This window comes from Gymnoscopelus microlampas (assembly GCF_963454915.1).
Source record: "Gymnoscopelus microlampas genome assembly, chromosome: 6".
In the NCBI taxonomy this organism is placed as follows: Eukaryota; Metazoa; Chordata; class Actinopteri; order Myctophiformes; family Myctophidae; genus Gymnoscopelus; species Gymnoscopelus microlampas.
In genome coordinates, this window is record NC_139943.1 from 29,335,271 (window position 1) to 29,349,955 (window position 14,685).

The 14,685-nt window shown below is 45.2% G+C and overlaps 2 protein-coding genes across 9 annotated transcripts in view; one reads left to right on the plus strand and one right to left on the minus strand.

Moving 5' to 3' along the window:
- ankrd26 (ankyrin repeat domain containing 26) overlaps positions 1-14,685 on the minus strand; it is a 55,630-nt gene that overhangs the window by 15,892 nt on the left and 25,053 nt on the right. For 7 of the 8 annotated variants that reach the window (XM_084060939.1, XM_084060942.1, XM_084060941.1 and 4 more), the window contains exons 21-33: positions 13,407-14,345; positions 11,727-11,947; positions 10,896-11,081; positions 10,529-10,559; positions 10,058-10,193; positions 9,101-9,314; positions 8,308-8,491; positions 7,131-7,277; positions 3,308-3,770; positions 2,610-2,809; positions 1,752-2,057; positions 1,095-1,247; positions 488-663 (exon numbers count right to left, since the gene is read on the minus strand). In XM_084060939.1, the coding sequence (XP_083917065.1) occupies positions 488-663; positions 1,095-1,247; positions 1,752-2,057; positions 2,610-2,809; positions 3,308-3,770; positions 7,131-7,277; positions 8,308-8,491; positions 9,101-9,314; positions 10,058-10,193; positions 10,529-10,559; positions 10,896-11,081; positions 11,727-11,947; positions 13,407-14,345 (3,356 nt within the window). The remainder of the gene's footprint in view (positions 1-487; positions 664-1,094; positions 1,248-1,751; positions 2,058-2,609; positions 2,810-3,307; positions 3,771-7,130; positions 7,278-8,307; positions 8,492-9,100; positions 9,315-10,057; positions 10,194-10,528; positions 10,560-10,895; positions 11,082-11,726; positions 11,948-13,406; positions 14,346-14,685) is intronic. The other variant, XM_084060943.1, reaches the window with a different exon arrangement.
- On the plus strand, positions 4,438-5,483 carry LOC311047980 (phosphopantothenate--cysteine ligase-like). The gene has a single exon (XM_084060946.1). The coding sequence runs from the start codon at positions 4,464-4,466 to the stop codon at positions 5,427-5,429; it is 966 nt and encodes a 321-aa protein (XP_083917072.1). The 5' UTR covers positions 4,438-4,463; the 3' UTR covers positions 5,430-5,483.

Consider the following 14,685-nt stretch of genomic DNA (forward strand, 5'->3'; position numbering starts at 1 on the left):
TCCAATTTACAATACTTTTACTTCTACTCCACTACATCTCAGAGGCAAATATTGTACTTTTACTCCACTACAATTATTTGAACACTTTGGTTACTAGTTACTTTTCATATATAAATTATGATATTATGAAACATACATTAACCACTTCAGCCCTATGTTATACCTAGGCTATTTGAAAATAGCCGATCTACAAGCTCACAACGCGTCGCATCGCGACGCGTTGTGAGCTTGTAGATCTGCTATTTTCAAATATTTAGTACTTTTACTATTGATACTTTAAGTACATTTTGATGCCAATACCTTTGTACTTTTACTCAAGTATTTTTTTTATTCTGGACTTTTACTTGTAACAGAGTATTTCTATATTGCAGTATTGGTACTTTACTTAAGTAAAGAATTTGAGTACTTTTTCCAACACTGAGTGTATACATTTAACTCTGAAAGTGTAAACCTAGACATGAGGGTATATCTGGGTTGTGAATGATACCTCTGTACGGCCTCCTCCAGCTGTTTGGTGGTGGTGTCTGTGGCTGCCGAGGCGGACAGCGCCTCCTGCAGCCTCTGGGCGGTGGTGCAGAGCTCTCTGTCCTTGTCGTCCAGGCTGCTCTTCAGCGTGTTGATGCGTCTCTCTGCCTGGACATACTGATCTTCACTCTCCTGCACCTGCATTGACGGAAGGTTTAAACTCAGGTAAACCATGGGTTAGAGCTGGCACTGTGTGCTGTGGCTGACTGGTCACACACAAGCTGGTCGTGGTGGACATGCCATTAGAACAGCTGCGTATATATATGATAAGCATAATATGCTTATTTCTGCCCGACAGCAACAATATTATTGTTGCCGTCGGGCAGAAATCGGGCAGAAATCTCCATATTTTAAGTTTTTGTATGTTTTTGTAAATTAACCCATTAAGACCTGGAACTGTGTCATTTTTAGATTTGAGCTAAAAAGCATTATTTTACACTTTGGGCTATTCAAAAATAGCAGATATACAAGCTCATAGCGCGGCACCGAGTTGAATATTAGATAGATATTCGGGAATAATAAACACAGCAAACAAACCGCTCCCCCGTCCCCGCGAAGCGCTCCTGTACCTTGTCCTTCAGTCTGTCCAGGTCTTTGAGCAGTCGGGTCTTCTCATCTTCCAGGTCGTTGCGGTAGCGCGTGTTCACCTCCAGGGACGCTTCGCTCATAGACAGCTTCTTCAGAGAGTCAGCCAGCTCCTGCTGCAGCTGTCTCACACTGCTCTGCACTCACACACCATTCACAGGGCAAGAGCGACAGCGTCTCGGTTAGACCGTTAACACAGACCCTGAACGAAAAGTGCTCCTGGAGTACTAATCCTCTTAAGCCTGAGTTATACTCCATTGAACGATGGTGTTGTGGACAGAAAACCATTTGTAAGCTCACAATGTATTGCGTATGTGGCGCACTGTGAGCTTATAGATGTAGAGAGTGCAGACAAGTCCACTATCAGAGTTAAATTAACAGTGTAGATTGGGGTCCAAGAGATAAAAAAAAACAATCAAGAGGGGGTCCGTGGGCTAATGCATACAAGCTGCAACAGTGAAAGCCTGAGTGAGGTGAGATAAGAACTTCACCTTATTGTTACCCTGTATTTGTGTTGTGACAATAAAATGTGATTGATTGATTGATTGAACGAACGAACGAACGAACGAACGAACGAACGAACGAACTGGGGGTCCTTGAAATGGGTTGAGAATCACTGCTCTATGGATTCCATTGCGTACCTCCCTGTCGTTCTTCTCCTCCTCCAGCTTGTACACCTGGTCTCGGAGGTCAGCCGCCTTGCCGGCCAGCTCCTTGCTCCTCTCCTCCACCAGCTGTACCCGCTCCTCGCCGTCACCCCGCAGCTTGTCCAGGATGTCACTGAAGCGCTCCTGGGCGTCCGTCACGGCGCGCTCCTTGGCCACGCCTTTGTTCTGGGACTCTTCCAGCTGCTGCCGCAGCAGCATGCCCTCGCTCTGGGCCTGGGCCAGACGCTCCTGTGTGGCCTCCTGACGCGCTCCCGTCCGACTGGCCACATCCCTCTCGGACTGTAGGTACAGTTAGGCCTCTCACAATTAATACATAGTCGCCTGATAGCAATTATTTTTGAGATCATCTCAATTGTTTTGCATAATTGTTAGAATCCGTTTGCATTCCTCTGTATAAGAATGTCTGGACGAAATTAACAGTGTTTTCATCATTATTTCCACGTCATTGTCCATTCTTTTAACCACTTTCAACCGGGTGTCAATATTTTGGGCATTTAGGGCAAAGGAAATTCAAAAATGTAGATTTTTCTTTTCTCTTTGAAAAAATAACAATTGATTTGCAATTTTTTAAGTATACAATTATCAAGTAATATGGTTTTGGCACTAGTGCATTATTTATTATGATTATCGGAACCGCTTATTGTCTGCCATTTATTTGTATATTTAAGTTAATTGTCATATCTGCTCCATAAACAAACAGAAATGCCAATCAGAAATGTAATTGTTTGTAACGTTCCAGTTTTCAAAGCCAAAAACGTAATAAACGTGTTAAATTGTTATTCACAATTATTTGTACAACAATAAAATTCTGTGATCATCACAGCCCTATACCTGCAGGGCCGTCTCCAGCTCCTTGGCGCGTGCGGCCGTCTGGTCCTTCTCTCGCTGCAGGGCCTCCAGCAGCAGGCCCTTCTCGGTCAGCTGCAGCGTGGCCCGGTGCACCTCGTTCTCCAGGCTGTTGGCGCGAGCCTCTGATTTGGACAGCTTCTGCGAGAGGCTGTTGACCGTCTCTCGCTGACCGGCTGCGTCGCCTGCAATGGAGACGGAAAGAATACATGACATTTAGAGCCAGACCGGTCTCCATTTTGAAGAGTCCTAGACCACCGATTATCGATGTTTTCACCCATAATTCAGAAAGTCAGATAGTGCAAAATGTTCTAATCGGTTTGGAAAAATTTATTAAATTTACCATTTGAGAACAGTTAAGTACAATTTATTTTATTTTACTACTGAAGCCCTATTTAATCACTTGAACCCCAGCATCCATATTCTAGGTCGAACATCAGCCAAAAATAGCCGATCTATTAAGCTTATAGATCGGCTATTTTTCGGCAAAGATATTTAGTGTAGAGCGAAAACATCAGGGGCCCTGATTTTTAACCACTTAAACCAGATGGGGTTTAAGTGGTTAAAAAATAGCAGATGCGTTGTATCGATCTAAAAGCTAACAAACGAACAAAGTCCTAATTCAACAGAGTTGAGAATCACTGGCATAAACGTTGCCGTCATTTTGTCCCACCACTGCTCACCAGTGTGTTTGTCTTTAATCCGCTGGTGTTCCTCCTTCTCTCTCAGCAGGGCTTTCTCCGCGTCCGTCCGCGACGCCTGGCAACGCTCCGCCTCCTGCAGTGCGCCGGTCAGGCGGTTCCGCATCGACTCCACCTCCGTCTCCAATGTTTCGCGGGCCTGCCGCTCGTGCTCCAGGCGGGCGGCACCCGCGGACGAGTCGTTCTTGAGCGCCGTCAGCTGGCTGTTGTACTGGAAGACGGTCTGGGCCAGGGCCTCCTCGTTGAGCTTCAGGTCGCGGCGCGCGTCCTCCAGACGCTCCTTGACGGCCTCGCTCTCCTCGGCCAGGCGGCTCTCCTCCATGGCGCTGTTGGCACGGGAGCGCTCCAGCTCCAGACGCAGGAGGCCCAGCTCCTCCTGCAGGGAGGAGTTCTGCTGGAGCAGCTCCTTCTCCCGGTCACTGGCCTCGGTCAGCTGAGACAAGGCCTGAAGACAAGACGGGGACAACATTAACAGTCATTCTTGTTTTCATTTAGCCGTTACTTTTTAACTGATTACCATTTTATTTCTAACTAGAGGTTGCCCCGCCGATCCGACCAATATGCCCATATGGAGATCTCTGTATCAAGAGGAGGTAGTACCAGTTTCCCGGTAGACAGTCGACCCCCTCCCCCCCCCTTTTTTTTAACATATTTTTAGTTTTTGTTTTTTTCCCATGCTTTTAGCTTTTTATCTTTTTGTTGTACATAGTGTTATTCTTCTCTGTATTTTTATGTTGATATTTGAACTGTTTGGTTGCTACTTATATATGTCTATGAAATGAATACCAAGGACCCCAACGGAAACAAAAGTATTATTAATGTAATTGTGATGTTTTACATTCTTTTTGCCTAATAAAAATTTCAATCAATCAATCAAAGTCAGTACTTGTCTCTTTCATGCCCATACACAGAGATGACTGATGCCATACTGTAAGTATATGCCCATGGGCAATTGCTGCATTGGGAACTCCTTATATGGTTATGGCTTATATGGATTCATAGTGACATCAGCGTAACGACGTGGTCCGCTGGCCCGCCGGCCGTTCCTCCCTTAAGCCAATTTTAATATAAAGATAAGAAGTATGGAAGTTGTCAATAGAAGGTGAGACTACTGACACTGCCGTTCTCAGAGAAAAGCATGGCAGAACACGGAGAAGCCACCATTGATGGGAAGCTGGCTGAAGAGTTTGCAGTTCCCTCTCATGCTGAAGATGTCAAGAAGCAGATGAGTGCTTTTGCAGAGCGGCATGGAGCCGCTGGCCGCAGGGTTGTCCTCATCACGTCAGGGGGGACCAAGGTTCCTCTCGAGTCCCGCACTGTTCTCTACCTTGACAATTTCAGCAGTGGAAGGCGTGGAGCCTCCTCAGCGGAGTACTTTCTAGACTCTGGCTATGCTGTGATCTTCCTACACAGGCACAGGTCCCTTTATCCTTACACGCGCTTGTACTCTGGCATAAACATACTGGACACTCTACAGGTTCAGCGTGAAGATGGAGCGTCGTCCAGCAGTTGTGGTCAAGTGGTGGTCAACCAGCAGGCACTTCCCAACATCGCCAAAGTCCTGAAGCGTTACCAGGAGGTGAAAGAAGACGGGTTTCTTCTGCCCATCGAATTCAGCACCCTGTCAGAATACCTGCACCTCCTCAAAGCAGCGGCACAGGCTCTCAGCACAATAGGCTCCAAGGCTATGTTTTACTTGGCTGCAGCTGTGTCAGATTTCTATATCCCAGCATCTGATATGCCTGAACACAAAATCCAGTCTTCCAACGGACCTCTTCAGATCAGCATGAAAATGGTTCCTAAAATCCTGTCCCCACTGGTGAAGGACTGGGCACCACAGGCATTCGTTATTTCCTTCAAGCTGGAGACGGATCCGTCCATCCTGCTGGACAAGGCGAGAAGGGCTCTAGACACCTACAGACACCAGGCAGTGGTGGCTAACGTACTGGATACCAGGCGGGGTTATGTGGTGGTGGTGACCCCAGACACGCAGGCTGAGCTGATCCTCACAGATGAGGACGTGAATAAAGGGGCCGAGATAGAGGATAAGATTGTCAGCAACCTGACTGCCGCACACAGCCAGTTCATTACCAAAGATGGCTGACTATTTGAAATACAAGTAGTGTGCAAGTTAATGACTTGGCTAGCTTTTGTCTGTAGGCCTAATGTTCATGCTTGCTTGTTCTACTGGGGAGTAGGGCTGTCAATGACTTAAGAAATCCTTGGTTGACTTAGTCATAGGAATTAGTTTGTTTAATCAACAAATCTGTAAAATTGTTTTCGCTGCATACAATCATGCATAGATCAGTCTTTTCAGGCAGGCGGGGTTGAGAACTGAACATTATGCTTATTTCACAATGGTTACTTGCTATTGAAAGTTAGACTTTTAAAGGGGTCTAGTTTACAAGAGATATACAATCGACTATGAGGAGAAAGCTCTGTTAGTAAAATGTGGCTTAGTTTAATCTTGCTTCAAGCCCAAGAAAATGTTTGACTTAGTGTATTACTACACATATTGCCTTCGTCCTTTTATAATTATTATATGCAAAGTACGTCTTGAAGGTGTTGAAGTGTAAAAAGGCCTATGTAACTTTATCATGTTTGAGAAGTTTGTTTATATTAAACCGAATCAATTCAGTAGAATAGAAATACAAGCATAAAGAAATTATAATAATAATAACTAGAAAATGTGCTCCTCGGAGCACAGGTCTCCGCCAGGCGAGGTGGTAAAACTGTTCCTGATTAATTCGGTCTTACCTATTTACATTACATATTGTGATGTCACGTGAAGCTTGACCAATGTTAGGTGTTCACAGACCATATGCCCATGTATGGAGCTGGACGGACACACGGACGGACAAAGCTGGACGGACACACACGGACGGACAAAGTGAAAACATACTCTCCACCATGCCTTCGGCCTGGCGGAGACAATAAGATGGAGAAAAGATTCCACTGCTCCGGCAGCAAAATAAAACGTTCAACCATAAGGAATGTCTAAACCAGATGTGGGGGAGAGAAGGCATGCACCATCCCAGTCCCTTTTTGGCTAATAACTGGCAATTTACAATTAAAAACAATTAGCAGACCCTCTTACCTTAGAAAACAATGTAGTGCCTCAATGAGACTGGCTACAGGATAATGCCCGCGGGACGGGAGGGCCTTTACTTTATGTTCTCATCCTTCCCCTGTTCTTAATCATATTTGCATCTATGTCTACCTATTATTGTTGTAAGTACATTTATACATCAATGCTAGCATGTCACAGGGACTGGCACCAAATGGAACCAAATGGACCCTCCATTTTTTTTGGTTCCATTTGTGCACTCTCAGAGTTAAATCAACACTGATGATACTACAGTGATTGGGGTCCGAGAGATCAAAAAGGTATCAAATGGGGGTCTGTGGCCTATGGCATTTAAACATATACATTTTTTAAATGGTCGAGAATCACTGCTACAGCCGTAGAAATCCTCTCTTAGATAGGGGTCCCTGGCTTATCTTTTCGTCGACTACCGGTACCTTTTTTCACTGAAAAAAACTAAGCTATGATGATTAAAACTAAGACTAAATATATTGACAATTTCGTCAACTAATAAAAACTAGACTAAAATCATGTTAGTGAGGGACTAGTGGAGAAGATATCCAGTCATTTTATGTTTGGTTGCGCTCGGATGTTGCACTCTGAAAATTGAAGATCTACAAACTCACAACGCGTCGCAGGCTAATATGTGTCAATTTGGGGGGTCCTTGACAAGAAAAAGTTTGAGAACCAGTGGTCTAGAATAATGAAACTTAAGGTTACCTCGTTGCTCCTGCTGACGTTCCGGCGGTTCTCCTCCTCGATCTCCTGCTGCTTGCGGAGGTGTGTGCTGAGCAGGTTCTCCTGCATGGTGCGTTGACTGCGCTCCTGGGCCAGGAGCCTCTGGCTCTCACTGCGGTCCTCCTCCAGCTGGACAGCGGACATAGAGCACAAGTAACAAAGGTAAGAAGAGACTGATGTGGGATTCACCTCTTTATCCACTTAACATATCGTTGCTATCGTCAGGCAGAAACCTCTTATCTCCATATTCTAACTTTTTGTGTTTTCTCGTAAATTAACGCCCTACTTGATCATACTACAGCGTCACACAAAACAAAAGTAGCAGATCCACAAGCTCCACAAGCAGATCCACAAGATCCACAAGCTCGAAGCTTTTGAGCTTGTCAATCTGCTACTTTTGCTGTTTTTTTGGGGGGGAATCCTGAAAAGTTACAGTTTTGGACAATATACTTAGTTGACCAGGGGTCCCCCGTCGGTCAATACTTGGTCCCCTCCCCCCCTATACCAAATCTCTTCGCTGAAAATAGCCAATATACATAGCACTATTTAATAGCCTGGCAGAAATAACTGTAAACATGGACTGGTTGTGGTAACGATTCAAAGTCAGGAGGAGCAAACGTAAACAAGAGGAGAAGTTGAACGATTGTCCGCTTGAGGCAACCAGGCCAGGGTGCTCCATCAGAAAACACTGGGAAGAGGAAGACTCCAGCGTGTCTTTACCATAGAAACGCATGACAAACAGGCACTAGCAGCTCAAAAAATGCTTTCTTCTGTGGACACGGCCCCTAAATGTCTTGCTTAGGGACAGTGACACTTAAACGGGCATGCCAAGGGTCAAACTGACGACCTTCTGAATACCAGACGACCTCTCTACCTCATTGGTTCTCAAAGTGGGGTCCTTGAGGTGGTTCTAGGGGGTCCCCAGCTAAAGTAGTTATTGTAGCATCACAATCATTTAGATTTTTTTGTTTTACATAGGGGGGTCCCTGGCACAAAACCTTTTCAAATGGGGCGTACGCGGCCAAATACATATCAATTTGGGGGTCCTTGCCACAAAAATGTTTGAAAAACACTGCTCTACATACTCAGCTACGTCCTCATGCATTCAAATGAACCAAGTGAAGCCTGCAGTGTTCTGTACTGTAAGCGCAGTGCAAACCTGCTTCATGTTGTTGTGCAGCGTTCTCATGTCCAGCTCCAGGTTGCGCAGGGTGAGCTCCACCCGCTGCTTCTCCTCCACCTCCAGCTGCTGCTGCTCCTCCGTCCGCTTCAGCTTCTCCCGCAGGCTGTTGTACATCATGGACGCGTTGCGGTGGTTCTCCTGCTCTTGTTTCAGCTGATATCTACACCACACGTGAAAAAAAACGGAGAACAGTTTGAAACTGCAATCTTATCTGTTAAACTATACACTGAGATCAAAAAAGGCATTATTTAAAGAGCAACAAAAGCAAGAAAGAACCAAGGAAAACGAGACCAGACTAGAAAAGTGCGCTCCTCTGAGCGCAGGTCTCCGCTAGGCCGTGTTGCCTAGCCAGGGCCTGGAAATTTTGGAAGCCAGTCGTAGCCAGACAGAATTGTAAGTCCTCTATTTTTGCTACTTTTACAACTCTCTTGTACAACGAAGTAAGGCATTAATTTACGGGGACGGACGGACATAATAAAGATAAAACATTTTATGGAAGAATTATGGAGATACAGGGTTTCTGCACGACAGAAATTACATATATCGTTGCTGTCGGACATAAACCTCTTATGCCCTACTTGTTCATACAGCAGTGTCAAACAAAAGTATCAAAAATAGCAGATCTGCAAGCTCGAAATGCAGCGTGAAACACAGCGCGAAACACAGAGCAAAACGCAGCGCGAAACGCAGCACGAAGCGACGCGTTTTGAACTTGTGGATCTGCTATTTTTTTAATACCGACATAGACGATATATTATATTGTTATTACTTGAGATTATTGACGTCAGTCTTCAGCTCCAGTTGGTGGCGCTCCAGAGCAGATTTGTCTTCTTTGACGTCCTCCATGGTGGTCTTCAGCTCGGCCCTCTCCATCTCCAGCTGTCTCACCTTGTCCGTCAGGTGACCATGGCGGCTCCTGGCCTTCTGGATGGAGCGCTCGTACTCCAGGAACATGTTCTGCAGCTTCACCATGCTCCTCGAGTCTGACGGGACACCACAACATGTGGGAGAGTTAAGCACCATTCATACTTTGTCACGGTGTCGTACATGCATTGAAAATAGCCGACCTACAAGCTCACAACGCGGTGCGGATGCAATGCGTTGTGAGCTTGTAGATGGTCTATTTTAGAAAATGTTTGAAAACTAATGACATGCCCGAATCAGGGACAGCAGGATGAAAGTCATTAAAAATCAGGACACATTGGCTGCATAACTGACGATGCCGATGTCATCAAAAGTCTTTTGAATAAAATTCCATTTAGTTTTAGTCATATCTTATCATCTGAAATGTTTTAGTTTTAGTCTAGTTTTAGTCGGCTAAATATCATAAGATTATAGTCGACTAAATCTACAGTTGATTTAATCGAATATAATGTATTTTGGCGGTGCCTTGATGGCGTCATAATGGCTGATTTTACACTTGGTTGCATGCTGAAAATAGCCGATCTACAAGCTCACAACGCGTCGTGCTGCGACGTGTTGTGAGTTTGTAGATCTTCTATTTTCAGAGTGCAACACCCGAGCGCAACCAAACATAAAATGACTTGTCTTTTTGTTCTACTGGATACAAGATTTTAGTCTAGTTTTTATTAGTTGACAAAATTGTCAATATATTTAGTCTTAGTTTTAATCATCATAGTTTAGTTTTTTTCAGTGAAAAAAGATAGTCGACGAACATTTTTCGTCATAGTTTTAGTCGACGAAATCAACATTATCTAGTTGGTACCTAAAGTGGTGGAGTCCAGCTGTTGGACAAGCAGGGAGGCGTGATGATAGCCTGAGGTGGGGGAGTCATCTGTGGCCGTGTCTGATGACTGAGTGAGCTCATCGAAGTCCTCTGCCAGCTCCATGTCCCCAGGATTCTGAATGCAGACAAAATACTATTATTACCCCCAATGTTTTATTGAGGTACGGTATCGGTCAGTGAAAACGAATAGGCTCTATGCATAACTGTAGTCCCAAATTTCCATAAAGTGGCATACTGTTCCGGTTCAGTGTCCCATAGATTACATGCTTGACAGCAGGGAACACACATGACACCTTTTTGTGTTTCCAGTAGTTCAAATCTGCTGCTGGGCCAAATGAAGCTATGGGACTCTGAGCCGTATGGTATACCACCTTCTGGAAACCTGGGACTACAGTTATGCAGAGAGGCGATTACATGAACCGCTTAATCCCTATACTTTGTTCACCTTACCTCGTCTCTCCCTTTAGCTGCAGATGGAGACCTGGGACAGACAAAAACAGGGCAGAACGACAAGGGATTATTTGAAAAATCTATGTCATCACACCTCACTTCTCAAGCATAGAACGCTTATAAGAGGTGAGGAGGAGGACCGGTTTCAGTAGCAGTGTTGTGTGATGTGGTATAATGCAGTATACAACTCCATTCCGGGTTAGTTAGTCATGCAACTAGACTGAGGGTTAACCGGGTGAGAGAGAGAGAGGTGAAAGAAAGTCCTGATTATTTCCCCCACCATCGACAGCGGAAGTGTTGAGAGAGAGTGAGAGGTTATGTGGTAAAGTACAAAGAAAAAGCGGCGCAGTTATATGGCATAGAATACCTTCCGTCATCGTCCGACACCTCGCTTAAAGTGCTATCGTCAAACACGGACAGAGGGTCTCCGTTAACGTGGACGGAGGTCTGAGGGGCTCTACGGCGGCGCCGGGCCCCTCGGACCGCCTGCGGCTGTGAGGTCCCCTCTACCTGCTGGGACGGGACATGAGGCTGCGCTGGGGTTCTGCTGCCGCTAAGGAAAGCAATAAACCTATTGGTGAATGACTGGTAACACCCCCATGACACGTTAACACTTTACAGCTGCATGCTCTTTGCCCTGCGCAGCATCTCTCAGATCAGGGTTGCAGTAGAAAGGATGCTGGCATCCTCCTCTTAACTGTCCTGCAACAAGCAAGTATGTTTGTATGTGTGTATGTATGTATGCACGATGAATGCGTGCACAATTTGTTGATCACCATTTACCTGATCTTCTTCAGGTCTTTTTACATTTTAACAACACAAATCGTGTATGGGGGATCTATGGCACAAACTATTTTCAGATGGGGGGTCCACAGCCTAATACATATTAATTTGGGGGTCCTTCACAGGAAAGAGTTTGAGAACCACTGTTGTATATAGAATGTACTGTACAGCAAGGATATGTTTTTGAATACAAACACATATCGTCTCTGTCGGATGGAAACCTCATACAGTATGTTCAAATTCAAAAATAGCAAAAGCAGCAGATCTGCTACTTTCTATGCTTTTGTGTGACGCTGTCGTACGAGAAAACACAAAAAGTTTGAATATGGAGATAAGAGGTTTCTGCCCGACAGCAACGACATTCTACTCTAATACACAGAAAAAGAAAAGAAAAAAAGAAGAGAAAAGTGCATACCTCTTTGGATTTCTAGTTGCCAGTATTTGGGCATTACTGTCAGTGGCAGTGAGCTGCTGTTCCATTTCAGTTGCTCCATCTCCTCCAGCCACTGAGCCTTCTACTTGTCTTGAGACGGTCTCAGGTTTCTCTGCTTCCAGTCCTTCCTCTTTTGGTCCAATATCCCAGGAAGCACTGGGCTTTTGCGCCTCCGTTTTGGTTTTAGTCCTCTCTTTGCCGGCCTTAAAAGACAAGGGTAAATGTTTAATGATGAGCATGATCGGGGCCAGAGTGAAGCAGGTCGCGGCCAGCCTTTAAAAATGCGATTTGGAGCAGGTACTTGTATGCATTGCCATGCATAATTCAGCACGTCACCCCTCCTTCGGGAGACCTAACACCTAACTGTGGTTGCTCCATGTAATACGGTAGTCGGAGCTAATTAATATGAAGTGTAGTTTCTGTGCATTTCAATGCTCACTTCAGTCAACATCTTGAATTCCATCAGTATGTTCCAGTTGGATTCTCCAACCCCTATTTGTGAACAGTGTCCTGAAACTGTCAAACAATTGAACACTGGCTAAAGATTGCTGACTCTTTTTTGTTTGAGCTTTATGACATAAAAATTCTACCCCCAGTTCGCAAGCAGAAGATATACCCATATATCCCCTGAATTTCACTCTGGACATTGTCAAAGTCGACTCTCTCTTTCTCAAGTTCATTGTGTTCAGACTCAGAGCTGTGAGTGGAAAAGGTGTTCTCTTTGGCTATGGAGGAGACTAGTGAATATGCACGACTAAAATCTGAAACTGTCACATTCAAGTTGTTCCTAGGAAAACACTGGTCCCGGAAAACATTCAAAAGGCTGGCCAAAAGTTAAGTTGAATTATTCTGTAAGTATATGAATGGTACGTTGTATGAGCAAATTATTCACATGAAGGATGACATTGAAACAGCATGCAGGGAAAACACACTAATAAACACAACTAAAAAAACTTAAACAGAATTGCAACTGGCACATCATTCCCCAAAACTTCTTTTCAAAGAAAAGAAGAGCATCGTTTGCCACACCCACTTCACAGCACGCCATCTAGATTCTAGAGAGTTTATGCAACAGAAGCAATCCACAATGTTAAGTGACATGCAAACTTCATGCATGAAGAAAAACAAAAAGGCACAAGTACGGGAGATCGAAGATGGCCTCTGATATCTGGAGTGCAACACATAATACGTTATATATGAGGAGGCCAAAGGCCAAAAGGTTTCTTGTTGGTGCATGTCAGTGAACTACTGTATAAGTGACACGTTAGTTCTGCCCCAAAGTCATTCAGATTGCTGAGAAAAGGTGAGAAAATGTCAGACGGAAAACTAAATGTAATCAATAGCAAAGCGAGCTACGCAGACAAACCATAGAAACATGCAAGGATATCTTTTCTATGTTAAATAACACACACACACACACACACACACACAAAAACTACTGTAATATTGATACGTAGACTGAAGTTATGATCTGTGACCATGGTTTTGGGGCTTTTCTCACAACTCAGTGAAGATAATGAAATGAAATGGGGGGGAAAAAGATGAAGAAAGAGAGGCTCTCTAGGCCGGACTATGGGGGGAGTGACGGCCATCCTCTACCTCTCTCTGGAGTTGGGCCTTCTCTTTCTCCAAGTCCAGCAGCACAACCTTCAGCATCCCTACCTCCTGCTTGAACCTCTGCATGTCCTCTTCAAGCTCTTCATCAGAGACACCGGGGTTAGCTGCTGAACGTGTGCTTACTGAGGGAGGCTGAGAATCAACCATCTCTTGGGGATTCGCTTCCGAACCAGCGGCGCTCTCCTCCTCCTCCTCTTCCTCCTCGCCTTCATCTGGAACTGTATCGTTGTCCACCATGGTAGACTGTGGTTGTGGGCACTGGAGCGGCTCAGCTTTGGCCTCATCTTTCAAAGACGAATCAAGGTCAATGTCCTCAGACATGTGCTCGGCAGGACCGCAGGCAAAAGCCTCAGCATCATTATTTATGTCGCTGTCCGCAGAGTCAAGCCCTGCTGAGAGTTGTGGTGAAGGAGACATTCTTTGCTCCAGCGCGCTGTCGCTGGTCACATTCTGTTCTTCGGCCTTGCTGGCCTCACTGCCTGGAAGCACTAACTGCTGGGTCCGCTCGTCAAACTGGGAGTTTTCAGCAGACTCGGTCTGGGAGTCCTCTAAACCCGACTCCCTCTGCTCGGGTATGGTGAGCAGAGCGGTGCTCCTCGCCCTGGCCATGGGACGCACGATGAGTTCGCCTTCCTCTTCGTCGCTGGACGTTTCTTCGGCGCGAGGAGATTCGACCATGGCCTGTTCTTCTTCTTCTGCGGTGTCTTCCGGGGAACACCTGTGAGACTCGGTCAGCTCTCCGAACCTCTCCTTCAGTTCTGCGGTCACATTCTTGAAGGTGGTTTTGACCTCCCGTTTCTCCACCTCCACCCAGAGCTTCTCGTAACGTTTCTCCCATGGGAACTCCCCCTGATCGGATTCATCGACCGCCTCAGGCCTAGCTTCATCAATCACCTCTTCCTCTGCTTTCCCAGTTTCAGGCCCCATGCGGTCAGAGGGCGTATTTGAGTCTAACTCATATGTATCTGAGGCATCATCCTTCTCCTTTGATGGCATGAGTAGACAAAGAAATACAATTAACGTGGACTTGACAAAAACAAAATTAAGACACGAACCAGGCGTTGATGTTGCAACACACAGGGATTACAGTATGGCAAGATTCATCTGGATGTGGAAGCATGTTAGTATTTGTTAGAATTCATCACAATTACTGCATTACTGCCTTTATTTCTGTTCAATCTGCGCATGCTGATGCAGGGGGTATAACATTTTGCAGATATATCTAAAGGGTAACAATCTCAAGGTAGAATGAGTGTTAGTTAAAAAAACAAAAAAACATCTAGGATACAACATTGAAATCGTCAACCATGACTCCAGCAGGACT